Source organism: Ovis aries, chromosome 1 (assembly GCF_016772045.2).
Source record: "Ovis aries strain OAR_USU_Benz2616 breed Rambouillet chromosome 1, ARS-UI_Ramb_v3.0, whole genome shotgun sequence".
In the NCBI taxonomy this organism is placed as follows: domain Eukaryota; kingdom Metazoa; phylum Chordata; class Mammalia; order Artiodactyla; family Bovidae; genus Ovis; species Ovis aries.
The window spans coordinates 181,299,949-181,319,638 of NC_056054.1; the positions used below are offsets into that span (position 1 = coordinate 181,299,949).

The window sequence follows — 19,690 nt, forward strand, 5'->3', positions numbered from 1 at the left end:
GTGATCGGGGAATGGAACATTCTGGCTAATCAAATATTTTGATTAATAATTGCCATCATGTCATTATTGGATTTTCAATTGGAAAAGGTTTGGGATATAATAAAACATGTACAACATTAAAAGTATAATAATCATAGTCATAAAACACTTCAGGACGACTATTGCAAATGTCAATTTTCACTGCGATGCAGAAGTGTTAGCCGATAAAGATGTCTGTTTGACAGCATGCCAGATGAACTGCTTTTGTGACATGGAGATATCAATGTGTTAACACTGAATTTTATATATTTCAAGATACTTTATGTGAACTACCACTCAAGTTCTATGTGATCAGAAAAAAAATATTTTGGAGTCTTTCAGAATTAAAGAATATTAGTGTTTGGAATGGAGAAGGCAATGGCACCCCACTCCAGGACTCTTGCCTGGAAAATCCCATGGATGGAAGGGCCTGGTGGGCTGCAGCCCATGGGGTCACTAAGAGTCAGACATGACTGAGCGACTTTACTTTCACTTTTCACTTTCATGCATTGGAGAAGGAAATGGCAACCCACTCCAGTGTTCTTGCCTGGAGAATCCCAGGGACGGGGGAGCCTAGTGGGCTGCTGTCTATGGGGTCGCACAGAGTCGGACACGACTGAAGCGACTTAGCAGCAGCAGCAGCAGCCCTTGGAAAACCTCAAACTCATCAAGTACTCTGGATCCCTAGACTGTTTTATTAAAGCATAATCTTACACTATGTGGAAAATGAACTATGACACTCCCTTGAGGTGGTTCGATCCAAATCTGCCATAGAGCACCATGAGAATAGATCAAGGTTGGCAGAGTTTTCATTATATTTGCTCAAACAATTTTGTTTGCTTTCAGTCTCCAGAACCAGTAATAGAACTTGCTCACAAAGACCATATCTTATGAAGGACTGAAAGAAGAGATGATAAGAACTGTTCATGTTAATAACTTACTGAGCACATCAACTAAGCATTTCATATGTCTCACACTTTAAAACAACCCTGTGGGGTAGGTACTACCCCCCATTCTGTAGAAGAAGAAATCAAGGTACAGAGAGGTTATATAATGTGTTCAAAACATCACATTTGGGAAGTGGTGGATTCTCAGTTCAAACTCAGACCGTCTAGCTCCTGAGTCTGTGTTCATCATCACACCTACCCTCCCACCCTTCACTGAAACAACTTTTGCCCAAGCTGCAAATGACTTCCTCATTGCTAAAATCCGGTGGTCACTTCCATGGCTCATAGTCTTTGACTTACCGATAGGATTTCATAGTTGATCACTTTCTACTCTATGAAATACTATACTTCCTATTCTAGCACGTTCCCTATTCCTGATTTTTTTTCTCCTAACATATTGGCTCTTCCTTTTCAGTTCCCTTTGTCCTTGTTTCTTCATCTTGTTTCTAATCATTGGAACCTCTCACAGCTCAGTCCTGAACCTCCTTTTCTCTCATTACATTTACTTCTTTGGTGATCTCTCCCAGGTCATGGCTTCAAATATCACAAACATACAACCTGACAAATCCCAATTGTCCGACTGTAGCCCAAACCTTTCTCCCCACTCTGGACAACCAGTCACTCAACTGATGTATATAATAGATACCTTAAACCAAACATTTTGAAAAAAAAAAAACAAAACTCCTGTCTTTTCTCCTGGAACCTGCTACTTCTCAAGTTTCCCCATCTCCAGAAATAGCAAGCCCATCTTTTCCTGAGGCTCAGGCCACATATCTTGGAATTACTCCTGACTCTTTTGTCTTTTCCTGTATTAAATCTATCAGCAGATCTTGTTGGCTCCACTTTCAAAATATATCTAGGATCTGAGCACAATTTTATTTTCTCTTGCTTCCATCTCATTTCAACAAAAGCCAAGGTCTTAAAATGGTCTTGAAGCCCTGCATGATTCACATCCTGCAAAGGTCACCACTTGGAGTTGGTCTTCTCTCTTCTCTCTCTCCTACTCCCTTCCAGCAACTCTAATATCTGTGCTAAAACCCTAGTGACCACATGTTCTCACAACCACGGCATTGCACTACTGATCTCTCTGCCTCGAAACCTCTCCTCTTTAGATGCTCGTTGAGTTACTCTCTATCTTCTTCAGCTTCTGTCCACATGTCACCTTCTCAAAGAGACTTTCTGTCTGATATTGTCATGCCGCCTTCATCTCTATTCTCCTTCCCAACATTATGTTTTTCATAGCTTTTACCACCACTTGACGTGCTATAGATTTCACCTGCTTATATATAGAATAATATAAGCTCCACAAATGGTGTTTTTGTTTTTATTATTATTAACATTTTATACACTGCTGTATCCCCAGCAGCTAGAACAGGTGCAGAATGTTCAGTAGATGTGTGAGAAGGTAGGTACCTATTTAGTCAAACAGAGCAGTTGAATCGGTCCTGATGGTCAATGCATAGGAGGCAAAACTGACCCAAGGTCACTGTCACGTTCAGTCGGTTTACTCCTCGTCACCACTGAAGGAACTCCTCTGCCATCTGGACAGACATTCCCCCGTCTTCTTGTGCCCTTTCAAGTTCCTTGGAGATTCCTCTAATTCCTACAGGTAATCACATCCCTCCTAGTGATGGAAAGATGTTGGCAGTGACTCTGGTTGGGATGTCAGTGGCACCGGGAGGGCAGAGCTGTGTCCTAGTCTCTCTGCATTATAGTCACTCTCTACATGGAACGCAGTCATAGAGAGGAGAGTGCTTTCATCTCCCCATGCAAGGATACATCTGTGAAAGAGAGCTATTTTATTAATAGCAATTCCAAACCGCTAGGAATTCTGCTCTGACCAAAAATAAATGACACAGACACATTTTTGCTTAGGGGAGATCTGCCTTTCTCTCAGGTGAAGTCATCAGATCAAAGTCATGAAAGCTTTAAAGTCTAATGAAGAGTCTCTGGTGAATTAAAATATTCTAGTTATCACAAACGATAGTTATAGCTAACTCAGTATTTACCTGTTAGTAGCCCTTTTTTTTTGTGGAGAAGGCAATGGCACCCCACTCCAGTACTCTTGCCTGGAAAATCCCATGGATGGAGGAGCCTGGTGGGCTTCAGTCCGTGGGGTAGCTAATAGTTAGACACGACTGAGCGACTTCACTTTCACTTTTCACTTTCATGCATTGGAGAAGGAAATGGCAACTCACTCCAGTGCTCTTGCCTGGAGAATCCCAGGGATGGCGGAGCCTGGTGGGCTGCCATCTATGGGGTCTCACAGAGTCAGACATGACTGAAGTGACTCAGCAGCAGCAGCAGCCCTTTTTGAGTGTGTTGAATTTGCCTCCATGTTGATTATAGGTCAAGATGACTGGGACATGTTTTCATACAGGAATATTTCTTCAGAGGAACCACTGCATAAAAATTTACAGATTCTCTCTCTCTTTCCCTCATCAGTCAGAGTCCAAGTGCTAATTCTCATATCTTCTATTAGGTTGCACAATTAGAAAACAGTTTTGTGAGCCAGATAACACCAATAAAATCAGAGGTCTTGTTAGACTCCAACGGTGATAGATAAGATTGCCCAAGTGAGGGCAAGACACTGCGAGACAGACAATAAAGGTAGGCTGTGTCAGCTCAGTTGTCGCTCATTCGTGTCCGACTTTTTGCAACCCTATGAACCACAGCATGCCAGGCCTCCCTGTCCATCATGAGCTCCCGGAGTTTACCCAAACTCACGTCCATTGTGTGGATGATGCCATCTAACCATCCTCTCGTCCCCTTCTGCTCCCGCCCTCAATCTTTCCCAGCATCAGGGTCTTTTCCAGTGAGTCAGCTCTTTGCATCAGGTGGCCAAAATATTGGAGTTTCAGCTTCAACATCAGTCCTTCCAATGAACACCAGGACTGATCACCTTTAGGATGGACTGGTTGGAACTTCTTGTAGTCCAGGGGACTCTCAGGAGTCTTCTCCAACACCACAGTTCAAAAGTATCAATTCTTCTGTGCTCAGCTTTCTTTATAGTCCAACTCTCACATCCATACATGACCACCGGAAAAGCCATAGCCTTGAGTGGATGGACCTTTTTTGACAAAGTAATGTCTCTGCTTTTTAATATGCTGTCTAGGTTGGTCATAACTTTCCTTCCAAGGAATAAGTGTCTTTTAATTTCATGGCTGCAATCACCATCTGCAGTGATTTTGGAGTCCAAAAAAATAAAGTCAGCCACTGTTTACACTGTTTTCCTATCTATTTGCCATGAAGTGATGAGACCAGATGCCATGATCTTAGTTTTCTGAATGTTGAGCTTTACATCAACTTTTCCACTCTCCTCTTTCACTTTCATCACAAGACTCTTTAGTTCTTCTTCACTTTCTGCCATAAGGGTGGTGTCATCTGCATATCTGAGGTTATTGATATTTCTCCCGACAGTCTTGATTCCAGCTTGTGCTTCATCCAGCCCAGCGTTTCTCATGATGTTCTCTGAGTATAAGTTAAATCAGCAGGGTGACAATATACAGCCTTGACATACTCCTTTTCCTATTTGGAACCAGTCTGTTGTTCCATGTCCAATTCTAACTGTTGCTTCCTGACCTGCATATAGGTTTCTCAAGAGGCAGGTCAGGTGGTCTGGTATTCCCATCTCTTTCAGAATTTTCCAGAGTTTATTGTGATCCACACAGTCAAAGGCTTTGGCATAGTCTGTGTAGCTGTAGACAAACTCTAGTGAGAAAGGGATCGTCTGCATCACCAAAGGGCCTGGAGGTCCCAGCACGGGGAGTGGGGATGGGGACATGTTTGTATGTGGTGGTAGCTGGTGAAGGAAGTGGAATGGAGAGATGGGGTAGGGAGTGGGAATGGGCACACAATTAGGTGATGAGAAGGGTGGGGGTGAGGGGTGCCAGTGTAACCTAAAAATCCCCATCCAACAGGGATGTGTGGTATAAAGGGACCAGGGTTACAGAAAGCAACTGAAAAACTCGAAAATCTGTGGATTGGAAACCTCTGATGGTAGGCATCTCTCTATGAAGAAGAGAGCAAAGTATGTTTGTATGATGGACAATTTGGCCCTAAACTGGCATCTCTTCATTTCTTACGCATTCCCTCACCAATCCCACCACCAACCTCCTTTGTGTAACAGTAGCCCAGCCCTTTCCTAGGACAAAGGATAATGAGTGCAGCAGGAAGGGTGGACACTTCAGGTAGGAGCAGCGAGTAGCCTTCCTCTCTGAGAGCTTGTGAAAGTGGCAGCCGCTCTTGAGGACGGGAACTTCCCACGCCCAGTGCTTCTCAGGGAATTGTTGGTCACATCTGTTTACTGTGGGAAGCCTTGGTTTACTGAGGCAGTACTTTGGCACTGGCAGGAGGCTGATGGGAATGTAATCATTCCAGCTCAGCTCTTCATCTTTAGCAACCTGTGTCCTGACACCAGCCGGTATTGCAGATTTGTACCTTGTCACTGCGTGTAGAGTGTGCCTGAGAAAGATGGGAACAGGCTCAATGTCCCCGTTTCACAGAGAGCTGTTTCCTCTTGTTCTCCCCCCGTTACTCTTAACACTCTCTGTGCCATTACTACCAACCTTCCTCTCTCCCCACCACCAAGCTCCCAACAGAATCTCCTGAGAGTCGTTACTCCTCAGCCCATCAGCCAAAGTTGTGGGTTTCCATGGTAACCAGGCAGCTGGTGTCTAGACACTCTGAGAGATGCCTTGCAATTGAGCTGTGGATCCAGCTTCTATCCCACAACCCCCTCCCCTCCCACCTCCTCTTTCCTCCCATTTCCTCTTATTTACAGCAGGCACTAATGCCAACACAGGATGGAATTTCCTTTTGACAGGCCATTAAAGGAAGGAGGGGAAGAGAGAGAGGAAGAAAAACCCAAACTTGTCTCATCATATCAGTGAAGTGAGAAAACAACCGAAGTGACAGACGCAATGTGGTTCACTCTTTCTTCCTCAGGAAGGATTTTATTTAATTAAAATATGTTAAATTAGGAAGACGTGCCACTAGTCCATTGGGAGCCATCAGCATCTTTAAGAGCCAGTAAAAGCCTTTCAGGATAGAGTTTCAGCTGATGACACAGCGCTGAGGTAGAACCTTTTCACTGTTTCTTAACAATCAATGCAGTTTCTTTCTGTGCTCAAGGAACTCACACATCCATAAGGATTCCGAGCAGGAGAACTCTGGAGCGGGACACAGGCAGTTCCAAGGGAGGACCTTAACAGAGACACCTCAGATCTAGAAAAGTCAAGTTTAGCCTTGCCCCGATTTCTTCCAAGAAAGAGAAAAGCAGCACCTAACAGCCAGGAGCTGGCCTGGCTGCCACAGAAGAGCCCTAGTCTTCTGCTATTAACATACACAGTTTCATAGAACACAATGTCGGAGGACTTGTGTGATGGTCCCAGACAAAGCAAGACCCCGTAATCATGTCTGCACACAAAGTATGGACGGTGTCTAAAGCATACAGTGGCCAAATCTTTGCCTAGCCTGCTGTATGGATGATGATACTTACCTCATTCTTCCTTCTAGATATGTATGGGGAGGCCCAACCATCAAATGACACTTGTGATAGCATCCAATAAAGAGCAAAGCTCTGCTTCCTTGAATCCATCTCCAAATCCCTTCCCACAAGCTCAGATCAGTCCTTCCTAACCCCTTCTTACAGCCATGCTTCCTGATTACCCTGCTATATATTCTCCCTAGCTGTGCTGTGTCAATAGACCAAGTTTTGTTCAACTGTGGGTGTGTTCCTGGTAATCTTTTGGTACACTTTACCACAGAAAATCTCTTTCTGCATAAATGTGGTGGTTACCTGATTATGGGGTCAGGATTGAAGTGGTTAGAATGAGTTGTTTGATGCAGAGCTGGTGGAGAGAATGTAGAATTGAATCTTGGATTGTGTCTTGCTGCTGCTGCTGCTGCTGCTGCTAAGTCACTTCAGTCGTGTCCGACTCTGTGCGACCCCATAGACGGCAGCCCACCAGGCTCCCCCATCCCTGGGATTCTCCAGGCAAGAACACTGGAGTGGGGTGCCATTGCCTTCTCCATGTATCTTGTTAGGGGATAGGAAATAGCAAACGTAAATCGAGAATTTTGTCTTTGCTGAAGTTAAGAAAAAGGGGATATTTAAGAAGATGCCTGAAACAAAAATACACCAACAATGAAGGAGCTAGTTTTGTTCAGTTTTGTCCCTATTTGTTACAATACGGACCCTCAACTCCCAACACAGTGTCTTGGTAAGATGGCTTTCCCTTAGCTTTCGTAGGAGGAGTAGGTAAGTTCTAGGTAGGTGACTTATAACTGGATTTATTTTGTAATCAGGGGAAGTCTAGTCAGTTAGCAGAACAAGATTTATTTATTTCTATGTCTACCTTGTGTTAGAGGGACAAACAATTCTGCTCTAAGCTAGTCATTCATTAAACAAAGAATAGAAAGTTCAGGAGTCTGGCTTTGTCAGTAGGTTCAGGCAAAGGAAGAATGACCTGTCTTTGGCTTTGTAATGGGTAAACAAGGGAATCACCCATGAGTCTTCTGGAATCACAAGAGAGAGTAGACAGCAAATCACTTGGGGAAGAAGATTTTATAGTGAGCCATTTTCTAGAGTGTAAAACAGTGAGCAGACTTCAGGAAAAAAAAATTATGAGAATTTCTTAACTTCCACTATTTTATAGAACATAGAGCTCAAGTAAAGATCAACACTTTCAAAAGGAGTTGTCAGAAGAAGATCAAAAGTAGTAGTAAATGAGAAAAGCCCTTCTGCATTGGATATAATTGGAGGGGGTGAATTTGAGGAGAGCATTGTTAGAAAAATTATAAAGTCAGCTCCAAAAGAACTAAGAGGTGAGACAAAGAAAAGGTGGCATAATTAAAATATATATTTTTTAATGAACTTTGTTGATTGAAGAGGGAAAAGAAACAGGTAGGTAAAATTCTTGAAGAAAGAGGCTGTTTTCATTTTTGGACCTTCTTCTACAAAAGAAAGCATATTGAGGATATATTTTGTTTGGTGTTATTGTAGAGGAAAGAACTGCATGAAAATTTAGGGGAAGCAGATGTTAGCTGATTCTCGGGAATAATGCACAGTTAGAGCTGGAGTGGTCTGTTGAGGAGGAGGCTGTCCATCCGCTAGGAGGGTTCTTCTATTAGGTGAGTTGTTGGTGGCGGGTCTCCAGCGAGCCTTTCTATTCTAAGGTTTCTGTGTGTTGCTTTCAAATAAACGGGATTATGAAGAAGGAAAGAGAGTAGGAGGTAGATTCTGGATATAAGGTGTGTCTTAGAAAACAGTTTTATTAGAGTAAAAGCTCTGAGTGGAGAAAGGAGAGAAAGCCTTCCTAGGATGACTTTCCCCAGAGCAGTGCTGCGTGATGAGCAGGACAGGTATCAGTCCATGGTTCCATCTCACATAAGCTACAGACTGACCATGAGTCTCATTCTTTAAGAGATTTTTGTCCCAATGTCTCCAAATAGCCAGGCGTATTACTTTCTTTGCCGCTAAATAGAAGAGCTTTGAGATCTTTACAGAAAAGAGAGAAATCAGCACAAATACGAATATCACTCTTTTGATACGGTTCTGGTTATGTTTCAGTGACTGCTATTGATTCTTAAAGCAGTTTTTCATTTAAACGCAATTATAATTTGACAGGCCCCAGGAAACCAGAACACAATGAGTGCAGAGTGAGTTGTCCCGGTGAGAGGTGAGGATTGCATCTATTTACCCACATGCAAGCATACAATACAAACACCTTTTATAGGGCTTTCTTGTTACAATCATCTTTTTAAAAACTAATTTCAAAATTGAGTTAACTTTCTCAGTCAGCTTTTGAACAATCTGCTTTCATTGGGAAGCAGGGGGAGTGACCGATGGAGGAAGGATGTGCACTTTTAAGTCTTCTCCGGATCTAGTACTGATCTTGTACAGATTCCTGTATCTGTAGTAATTTCAGCTACTTCTGGACTTTCACTACCCAGTAACTCTTCAATCACTTTCACTGTCCAGTAACTCTTCAATCATTTCCCTGGTGGCTCAGAATCTGCCTGCAATTTGGAAGCCCAGGGTTCAATCCCTGGGTCAGGAAGATCCCCTAGAGAAGGGAATGGCAGCTTATTCCAGTATTCTTGCCTGGAGAATCCCATTGACAGGGGAGCCTAGTGGGCCACAGTCCATGGGGTCACAAAGAGTCGGACATGACTGAGCAACTAAAACTTTCTTTTCTTCAGTCACTGAGTTTATGAAGCCTGCCATAATCAACGATAACTATTTAGCTTGAGCCACTAATTGCAGAGGTCCCCATTTTTGTCCCCTCTCTATTTAGAATATTCACGTCACCTCTCACCATCTGTGCATAATGTTTTGAAGTTTGATAAAAGAGTAGTCCTTAGCCCTGGTTGGGCAAGCCTCCAGAGTATCTAATGTTATGTCTGGTAGCTTTTAAAGTAAAATTATATTGAGTTTACCCTTTATTTCATAAAGGAGAGAAGGAATGGAGGGAGGGAGGAAGAGTGAGAGGGAAGGGAAAGGGAGGGTGGGGAGGGAAGGAGCAGGGAGGAACAGACTTACACAGTGCATTTAGGCCTAATAAGGAGAGATTCAAGTTAAAATCAAACAGTAGAATACATCATCCCCAAAGAGACATTATGGTATTACAAGAGAACTGCTGAATTTTAATTAGCCGTGAGACTGGGCAAGTCACAGAAACACTTTACCTTCAGTTTTTCTGGGAGTGAGGGGCTGAGATCGGATAATCTCTAAGATCTTCAGCTTTCATTATTCTGTAATTTTACAATTTCACAATTAAGAGCTCCCTCCACGACAACATATACAGATTTTGCATTTTTGTCCTGAATTATGTGGTTTATCCACTTGCAGTGATAAAATTAGCGAGACAACTGCCAAGTCTTTAGTTTTCTTTGTGCTGTGTAGATACAGCCATAAGGGAAAATTAAACAACACAGATAAATAACTGTCTAGCTAATCTCAATCACTACCCAAACACATCATGGTGAGACATGGCAAAGCATGAGCTGAATACGACTCATAAATATAGTGCTTCTATTATAAAATTTAAATGTTATCCAAGCAATAGATATTTATACGTAGGAAAAACATTTTAGACAGCTGTAGTCACTATTGGAGTGACCCTTATAGAATGAGAATCATTTCTAGTTGGGGTTTATGCATTTTAGCTATGGAGTCAGATAATCAAATCATGTAGTCAAATATCAGATCATGAGGTCTGGTGTATCTAGATCTGTTTTTGCTTTTAAAGACAGATGTTGTAAATATTTGTAATTTTTAAATAAATCATATTAACTCAAATATGTTAAAACATTACAAATCATTGGTTGAGTTTTTAAATTAAAACCAGTATAATCTAGAAAATAGTTTACTAACCTTCTCTAGGTCTGACAGACACAAATTACTACACTTCTGATCACAAGATAAGACTTAAGATAACTCAATGTTGAAAGCAATGAGTATAATGGAAATACCTAAGGAAATACAGTAATTTGAAATAGCTGGTACAATACCTAAGCAGCCTGATTCAGTCAATGGAAAAAACTTCAAGAAAGAATAGCTAAGAGTAAATTCAATGAAAAATGAGCAACAGACACAATTAACCTGTTTGACATTTCCTTATCTCCTAAATATGGACCTAAATAATTAACATCAACTACACGAGGTTTGATTTTTTAGAAAGTTATTAACTTTCTATGAAATGCAGGAAGAGGAAGTATAGATAATCTTTTGGTGAGGAGGGGGATTGCGAACTTCAATCATGTTTGATCAAGAGTCCTAAAGAAGTATGGCATTCCTTTGCCTGGAATTCTTTGAAGAAAGTGGCCACTTTTCCATCTTCAATCTCTTTATTCTTCACAATATGCTGGGATTCCCTGCTTGAAAAATCCAAAAACTGAGAGAGCATGGGCACAGGCAAAAGGAATAACCCTATCAGAACAGTCTTCCACGAGGCCCCAGGGATTTCTCCCCAAACGTGCCTTGTCCACAGATGACTGAAAGCCTTCTGGGAAATGAAAAGTTATTTCTTATAATAAAGCTGAAAAATCTCAGTTTGATCATTTTCCTTGAGACTAAGAGACAAGATGTCCTGGGTTTATTTTTCAAGTCTTGGATTCAATAATTATTATTGAATCAGGGAATTTTTCTTAAAATTGGATGTACTATTTAAGCGTGGAGAACTGCCATCCCATCTGTAACTTGCCTACTGGACACAAGGTTTACTGTATATCTGAGGGCAGGAGGTTCCTTGGTTCTTGCTCATCCAATATAGTAAATGTATTTTTGCTACAACCTGGAGGGAATCAAATGGAGCTAAGGGCGGGGATAAGGTGGTTAACTACAGACTGCCATGTAGGTATGAAATAGAGAAGATTGTCCTCTTCTTAAGTAAAAACAATCTCAGAGAAGTTCCTGCCTTTTGAGACATTACTATTTAGCATCTTGGTTCTTGCATCAGAGAATCATGCCTCTCAAGTTTGGCCAGCAGTCAGCTTTACCCTGGTGATTAATCTTGGACTTTAGACCTTGACTTCAAAGCTGTTTTTTCAAAGAATTATTATTATTTTTACTCTACAAGCAAAAGCTTTATAAGGCGCAGACTTCTCTCTCCCTTTCTTGGGATACTTGAAGAAAGTTTATCTTTGGCTGTGGGCTAAGAATAGATGAAAGTGGAAGTGAAAGTCTCAGTCATGTCCAGCTCTTTGTGACCCCATGGACTATATAGTCCATGGAATTCTCCAGGCCAGAATACTGGAGTGGTAGCCTCTCCCTTCTCCAGAGGATCCTCCAAACCCAGGGATCCTGGGTCCCCCACATTACAGGTGGATTGCAGGAGACCTGGGTTTGATTCCTGGGTTGGGAAGATCCCCTGGAGAAGGGAAAGGCTACCTAGTCCAGTATTCCAGCCTGGAGAATTCCATGGACTGTAAGGTCCTTGGGGTTGTAAAGACTGTGATACAATTCACCTGTCCTATGCAGATTTCCTGTTTGGACTTCCCTGATAGCTCAGTTGGTAAGAGTAGATAAGAATGAATTAGTGGGGAGAGAGAGAGAGAACTCTTATGTATAAAGCACTTAGGTGACCAAGGAAATGGCACCATATTAGGGTTTTTTTTCCTCTCATTTAATGCTCATCACAAATCTATGAGATAGATACTATTACTTATTCTTTACTGACAAAGGAATAGCAAAGCGAGGGAAATATATCAATATATTGAATACTAATATGTGAAAGTACTTAGCACCTGGCTTGGCACATAGTAAACATTAAACCAGTATTAGTTCCCTTCCAATTACTTAATAATAATATTTACTGAGCAGTTTACTGAAACATGCCATTTGTTATTAAGTACTTCAAATAATTAACACATTTGAGTGTTTTAATAACCCCATGAAGTGGGTACCAATATTAACACCAGCTATAGATAAGGAGAGGGAGACAATAGAGGTTGAGTAAATTACTCCAAGTCATAGTAAGTATCAGAGATGAAATTTTAAAGGAATTTAAAATGTAAATATAGCAAAAAAAAGAGCCAAACATCACCCAAAGTCATGATCCCCAGGCTCCAGGCTAACAGCTGGTACCCAGCTCAAGAGGAAGATCATGTAAGTAACAAAGGGACACATGTGAGTTTGCTACTGAAATTTTTTATTACTTGCCTTTGAGGAGATGATATTTAATATTCAAGAAAAGTGAAAATCAGAAGGAAAGGAAGCACACGCCCCAGCCCAGTGGTGATTGGTAGAGTAATTGTGGGCATGGCCCCAGGATGATAGCAGCTTCTATTTAATAAATGTTGACAAGGCTGGGGAGAGCTGGGCAGGTCCCAAGAGATAATGTTTTACTGGGAAATCCACTCAACCTAATTTCAGTAATGTAGGGCTGTGGAGGGGCCTGGACCAGTGCCAGTAAACAGGGCCATTAGAGTGCAGTGTAGGCGCTGGCAGCTGGGAGCGCCGCCATCCCTCCTCAGCCCTGCAGCCGGTGCCTGGCTGAGCACACAAGCAGCCGCTGCTGCATATGCTCCCGGTATTTGCTCACCAACAGAACTTGCAGGCGTGCTATTCTCACCCTTTCCAGGAAATGAATGGAATGCACAAAGGCAAAAGCTGCTTCCGGAAACTATTTTCAGCAAGAATCAGAGAGCCGGTTAGACATACCTATTTCAAGGACCACTGTGAAAACATCCACGTGGATCCCCTTACTTGTTTAAGGCAACCACCACCATCCAGTTCCAGATGGATGTAGAAATGACTTTGATTTCTTTGCTGTCTTAATGAGGTCTTGATCTTTCTTAGGACTGGTAGTTGTGGGTCAAGAATATGAAAACTACTAGAGTTTAATGTATTTCAACATTTATGATATTGTTTAGAGATATTCAACTTTGCAAGTCCAGGAGAAGTGGCCTTGGAGAAAATATGTCTTTTTAGGCTGCTCTTGTCTTGTCTAGATATTACTTTTTCCTTTATCAGCCCTTCTCCCACAAACAAAGCACATGACAATAATTACTAGCATATGAATTCCAAGAAGGCAGAGTTTTGCTTGGTATTTTAGTTGCTGTATCGCCACTGCAATGCATTGCATTTGAAACGCATGGCACAGTGTGTGGTGTGTAATAAAGGCCCAGGACCTTTTACTGAATAAATAAATGAATGAATGAACACATTTCTTTCTTCCCTTTTGAAGCACCTTTCAACTCTAGAACATGAAGAATACATGGCTTTACTGTCTATAATGTTAACTTTCTCTTTTTAAGGTAACACAGAAATCATAAAATTCATGAGATTGCTAGTGAACAGGGTGATTTCTGAGAGGTTCAGCGCTGGACATGGGACATTCACAGTTGACCGGAAGATACTGTCGTTACCCTTGAAGATCTTAAAGTTCCCTCTCGCTGCCAGCATCCTATAAATATGAATTTCATTGCTTATTAATGGTATTAATACTAAAGTCTTAAACAAGAACAAGGATGTTTTGTGGTTTTCTCACTTTTCTTCTCAATACTTGGAGGGATGTCTAGCACATTGCAAGTGTTCAAAACCAGTTTATTGAACAACCAAATGAGAAATTATATTTCAAATACTTTGAAGCATTTAAGAGAAAATGATATGTAGGTATTGAGGCTCTTTTAATAGAGAACAGACAACAGTGACTTCCTGTCACAACAAACAGATACATGTCCAGCTTAACCTTTTCTCCTGGACCCAAGCAAAGGATAACAAGAGAAAGTGAGGGAATTTGGAAAGATTTAACCTGATTTTACCTCCAAAAGTGGATTGAAAGTTTGGCTGCTTCTCAGAATTATCTGGATCTTTGTTCTTTTGATTTCCCCTTTTGAATTGTGTTCTCTTATTCCACAAATATACCTCTGTTCTCACCTATCCTGCTTACTTTCTCATCTTTTGAGTTTCTTAACCTCCTTCAAATCATATATAATAGCTCCCAAGTTTTTGAGTAAGAGAGGTTTGAAGTCTTCTCTTGCTCCTGCAGTCAATCTTTCATGTTCTTCTAGACAGTTCAAATCAATATTCTCTTTCTTTGCAGTTTGGAGACGGCATTAAATATGTTGTTTCTTGGAACTGGTAAGGATGGTAAAGCACTGTAGGCGTATCTTTACTCTCCAAAGGTTTGGGCAGGGCTAGGGAACTAAATAAATCATCTGAAAGACTTCCAAATTGCTATAAAAAGATCTAACAAATGAATCTGGAAGCTTTCTTCTGGTAGAAAATTAAGTGATCCGTTAGAGCATTGAATTCTGTGGTCCATGAGGCACACTGCTGGTACATAGAGTATTATGAAGATCAGAATTGAGTTAGTTTTCATCCAAAACTTTTGGTTGGAAAATGTGATCAGTGTGCTGGTTCTTCAAGAGTTAATAATGGTCACCTTGGAGGGATATAGCCTTTAAAAATCTTTATGAGTAGTTGCAGATAGTCTTACTAGCATAACTACATTTTAACTTACAGTCAGTTGCAAATCCCACAAATTAGATCAGACTTTAAAACTTTGATCAAAAACAAGTCATAAGATAAAATGACCTATCATAGTTGCTGTTTACCAGACCTGGAATGTATTTATTCTTAAAACACACACACAGATGAACAGACACACACACAATTTATTTTCAAAAAGATAAGCATTTTCTGAAGAGGTGTAAAAGAATATTATTAAATAGGTGTTCTAAAGAAGAAATCCCAAAAACTATATTTAGTAGCAATGGTTTTGTTTGGATATAAATGTTTGGCTTTATCAGAATATAAATATGTAGCTGACTGATTTCAAAGAAACATTTTATGAGCTCTTCTAATAGTCTCCTAAAAGTTTCCCATTTCTCTAGTCTCAGCATCTCTCAATTCTTAGCAATATTTGTTTGAAAAATTGACTCCTTGGCTGGTATCTGGGAACTTGAATTTTGAGAGGGTTCTCACCACTTCCTAACTAAGAGTGTTCACCATGCCTAAACTCTTTGTGCCAACAATATGGTTTATGCTGGACATCTGTTTTCCTGTAGGAGTCTGGATTTGGTATATGCTAGGTAGATGACATGACTGGCCTTCGATAAAAACCATGGACTTGTAAGCTTAAGAGAGCTTCCCTAGGCTGTGACATTTCACGTGTCATATTTCATTGCTGATGAGGAATTAAGCACATATTGCCTGGCTCCATGGGGAGAGGGCTCATGGAAGCTTGTGCCTGGGTTCCTCCAAACTTTGCCCCATACAACTTTTCCCTTTGCTTTTTAAAAAAAGTTTATTGGGATATAGTTGCTTTACAGTGTTTTAGTTTATGCTTATGTATACATATATTCCCTCTCTCTTGACTCTCCCCTACCATCTAGGTCACCACAGAACACCGAGCTGAGCTCTCTGTGGTATACAACACGTTCCCCTAGCTATTTATTTTACACATGGTAATGTTATATGTCCATACAATCTCCCAACTCATCCCACCCTCTTAACCCACCTTGCAGCGTCCACATGTACATTTTCTTCGTCTGAGTATCTACTCTTGCCCTGCAAATAGGCTCACCTGTACCATTTTTCTGGCAATTTTGTTCCTTTTTTGCTTGAGTAATATTCCATTGTTTATATGTACCACTTCTTTATCTATTCATTTTCCAGAGGATATTTAGGTTGTTTCCATGACCTGGCTATTGTAAATAGTGCTGCAATGAATACTGGGGTACATGCACTGCTTTTTTTTCCTCTTCATATCCTTTCATTTAGTAAACAGTAGCCATGAGTAAAACTATATGCTGAATCTGGTAAGTCCTTTAGCAAATCTCTGAACCTGAGGGGAGTCGTGGGGATCCCAACACATGGAGTTTAGGTTAATGACAGATGTGACGGCAGGGTGAATGGATTCTCTTTCCATTAGGTGGCATATTAGTAAGCTGTCTATAATACGAAATCTGTGAGTTCTGTCAGAAAACCACGCAGACAAGTTATTAGAAAATCAACTCTTCCCTAAGCAAAAAATGATCCTTTATAAAAACACCAAGTATTTCTTATTTAGCAAAACACACTTGCCTTATGGATAAATGTAGTCAAATGGAATGTTTTTGATTGCAAAAAACTAAAAACTACTATAGTGGCTTAAAGAGGTTAGTTACTTGTCTCACATTAATAAGAAAAAGTCTAAGGAAAAGTGTCCCAGAAGTACTATGGTCGATCACAGGTAGGTTTTTTCCTGCTTTTCTGCTTCATCGTCGTTATGTGCAGAGTGTTTCCCAGGTGGTGCAGTGGTAAAGAATCCCTGCTGATTTAGGATACAGGGGCTCGATCCCTGAGTCAGGAAGAAGCAGGAGAAGCAGATGGAAACCCACTCCAGTGTTCTTGCCTAGAAAACCCCATGGGCAGAGGAGTCTGGCAGGCTAGAGTCCACAGGGTCACAAAGAGTCAGACACGACTCAGCACACATACCCTTAGTGTATAGTTTTTGCCTTCATGGTTGCAGGCTGACTGCTGTACTACCAGGTATTGTTTGATGTCACAGTCATCAGGAATAGGAGAAAACAAAGGGCAAACACCTCTTCTAGAGTCCTCATGGGGAAACCTGTCTCTAAGTGACCATCACTGTGTGACATGAACATCCCTACCTCCAAGGGGATTGTACAAAGACAAGTACTGTACTTTCCAACCTGTATAATCCTAGAAATAAGGAGTGAGAAATTTGAAATGGATGTTGAATGATCCAAATGGTATCTGATAAGTCTGACATTGACGCAAAAAAATACAAGATCAAGGACTGCTCTGGTAGTCCAGTGGTTGAAACTCCATGCTTTCAATGCAGGAAGCACAGGTTCGATCCCTGACTGGGGAACAAAGATATCCCACATGCCATGCGGCAAAAAGAAAAACAGAAATATGAGATTGGTGTGGACACCTTGTTTGTATAGCTGAGAGATTACAGACCATGGTAATTTCTGTTTAGTGGACTCCTTGCCCACGATATCATGGTTTGATTCCTGAGCTGTTTGCTGTGCATCACTGAGCAACTTCTTGGGGGTAACCTCTTCTGAACCTGGAAATTACATTACTGAGACAGCAATAGTCTCTGGATGTCTGAAAGCTTTTATGAAGCAGTATGAAAAGAAGAAATCCATCACACTGTCATCTAGGCATATGAGACAAAGTACTAACACTCCTCTCTCACCCTCCACCCCTCTGTTTTCTTCCTCAGAAGCTGTAGATGAAACGAAACCTAAGGAAAGTGCCCGGCAGGATGAGGGTAAAGGAGAAGAACGTGAGGCGGACCGAGAACATGCCTGAACTTTAAGAGATGGCTTTCCACGTCCCCACTCTCCCCTCTCCTGAACCCTGTCTCTCCTCACCCTCTTCTTGACTCCACTCTGAAGTTTCCCTTCCTGTCCTGCTCACATCCGTGAGTCTGTCCTCTCCCACCCACTGGCCCTCTTTCTCTCTGTGTGGCAAACATTTAAAAAAAAAAAAAAAAAAGCGGGAACGATCCCAAGTCAAACAGTGTGGCTTAAACATTTTTGTTTCTTGGTGTTGTTATGGCAAGTTTTTGGTAATGATGATCCAGTCATTTGGGAAATTCTTGCACTGTATCCAAGTTCTTGATCTGGTGCGTGTGGCCCTGTGGGAGTCCACCTTCCTCTATTTCTCTCCGTTCCCAGTGTGTGTGCAATGTTCCGTTCATCTGAGGAGTCCAAAATATTGAGTGAATTCAAAACCACTTTTCTTTTCCTCCTTTTCAATGTGATGGAATGAACAAAAAGGAAAAAAAAAAAAATTCAAAAAACCCAGTTTGTTTTGAAAATAAATAAATAAAGCAGATGTGCCAATTAGCGTAACTTGCGGCTCTACGGCTCCTTTTTCAATCTGAATATTAATAAACCATGAGAGTAATCAAACTCCAATGGCTCTGCGTTTCTGTACCGCCTTCTTGTGTGTTGGGTTGACACACTGAGGTTCTTACATTTTATCTTTTTTTTCTGACCTCCCAGTCTGATACCAACAACCCTGACAAAGAAAAGATGGGTGAAGCCATAAGGCTTCAGTCAGAACAAATGGCGTAGGTCCTTAATGGGCCTCTTGGGCACCATATTATTTTGGTAGGACTGCTGTAACAAAGTACCACAGACTGGGTGGCTTAAACAAGGACCGACATTTATTTTCTAACAGTTCTGGAAGCTTGAAGTCCAAAATCAAGGTGTTGTTGGCACGAGTGAGTCCTTCTCAGGGCTCTGAGGGAAGAATCTGTCCCAGGTCTCTCTCCTCATTTTATAAATGACGGTCTCCTGCCTGCATAACTCTTAGAAACCCCCAGGCTTTTGCTTAGATAATTTATTTTTAATCCAAGTATTGACCTGTCTATTTGATTATTTTTTCTGCTTATTAACTTCGGTTAGATTCATCCCTACACAACGCAACTGACAGACTCCTGATTAGTCATAATCATTGTTCCTGCCGGTGGTGATAGTACAAAAAGGAGGTACATTAGCACATCCACCTCTTTTCCAATATCCTTCCAGGTTCCGGTTTTTAATATCCTCTACTAGGAAGTTAACAGTTCCTTCAGAAACAAAGCAATGTCCCTAAATCTTGAAGCATCTGACGCTGTTCTTTTTCCCTCTAAACTCCCTAAGTCAATTCTGGTACGAGTTCTTAACATGTCGTACTTTGCCCTGACCCTGATTCTTATAGACAAACACCACCAGTGGACTCCCTTCAGCTTCCTACATTCATCTGCACATAGAATTTCCCAGAAAGGAAGAGAAAATTGTGTCAAAAGCCTTACAATTAATGAAGATCGTGAAAAGAAGGGATCTTAGGAGATAGAACCTACAGCTTGGTAGTTCTCAGCTTTGTGTGGAGCTAGTGCCCAGTTAATGCTCTGAAGAAAGCTGATGTCATGTGAAGGATGAGTCCTTACTAGATCAAGGGGTCTTTCCTCATCACTGAGAGTAAGTGGAAGAAGCACAAGGAAAAAGGTCTGTAAGAAAAAGCACAGCGACTTCTCTGGTGGTCCAGGGGTTCAGCTCTGAACTTCCACTACAGGGACATGGGTTCAATCCTCAGCTGGGGAGCTAAGATCTCAGATGCCAAGAGATTAAAAAAAAAAAAAGCATAAAAAGATCAAAAGGGAAGCATCAATAACATAATAATTTAAGAGTTTTTAATTTATTCTGAGTTTGATTTCTACAGAGGACTTTGCAAGTATCTGGAATTAAATCGTGATCTGATTATGGTCTCA

The 19,690-nt window shown here is 41.2% G+C and overlaps 1 protein-coding gene across 1 annotated transcript in view; it reads left to right on the forward strand.

Moving 5' to 3' along the window:
* GAP43 (growth associated protein 43) overlaps positions 1-18,347 on the forward strand; it is a 105,455-nt gene extending 87,108 nt beyond the window's left edge. The window contains exon 3 of the mRNA XM_027980143.3: positions 17,654-18,347. Coding sequence (XP_027835944.1) covers positions 17,654-17,742 — 89 coding nt within the window. The 3' untranslated portion in view covers positions 17,743-18,347. The remainder of the gene's footprint in view (positions 1-17,653) is intronic.
* Positions 18,348-19,690: the final 1,343 nt, after the last annotated feature.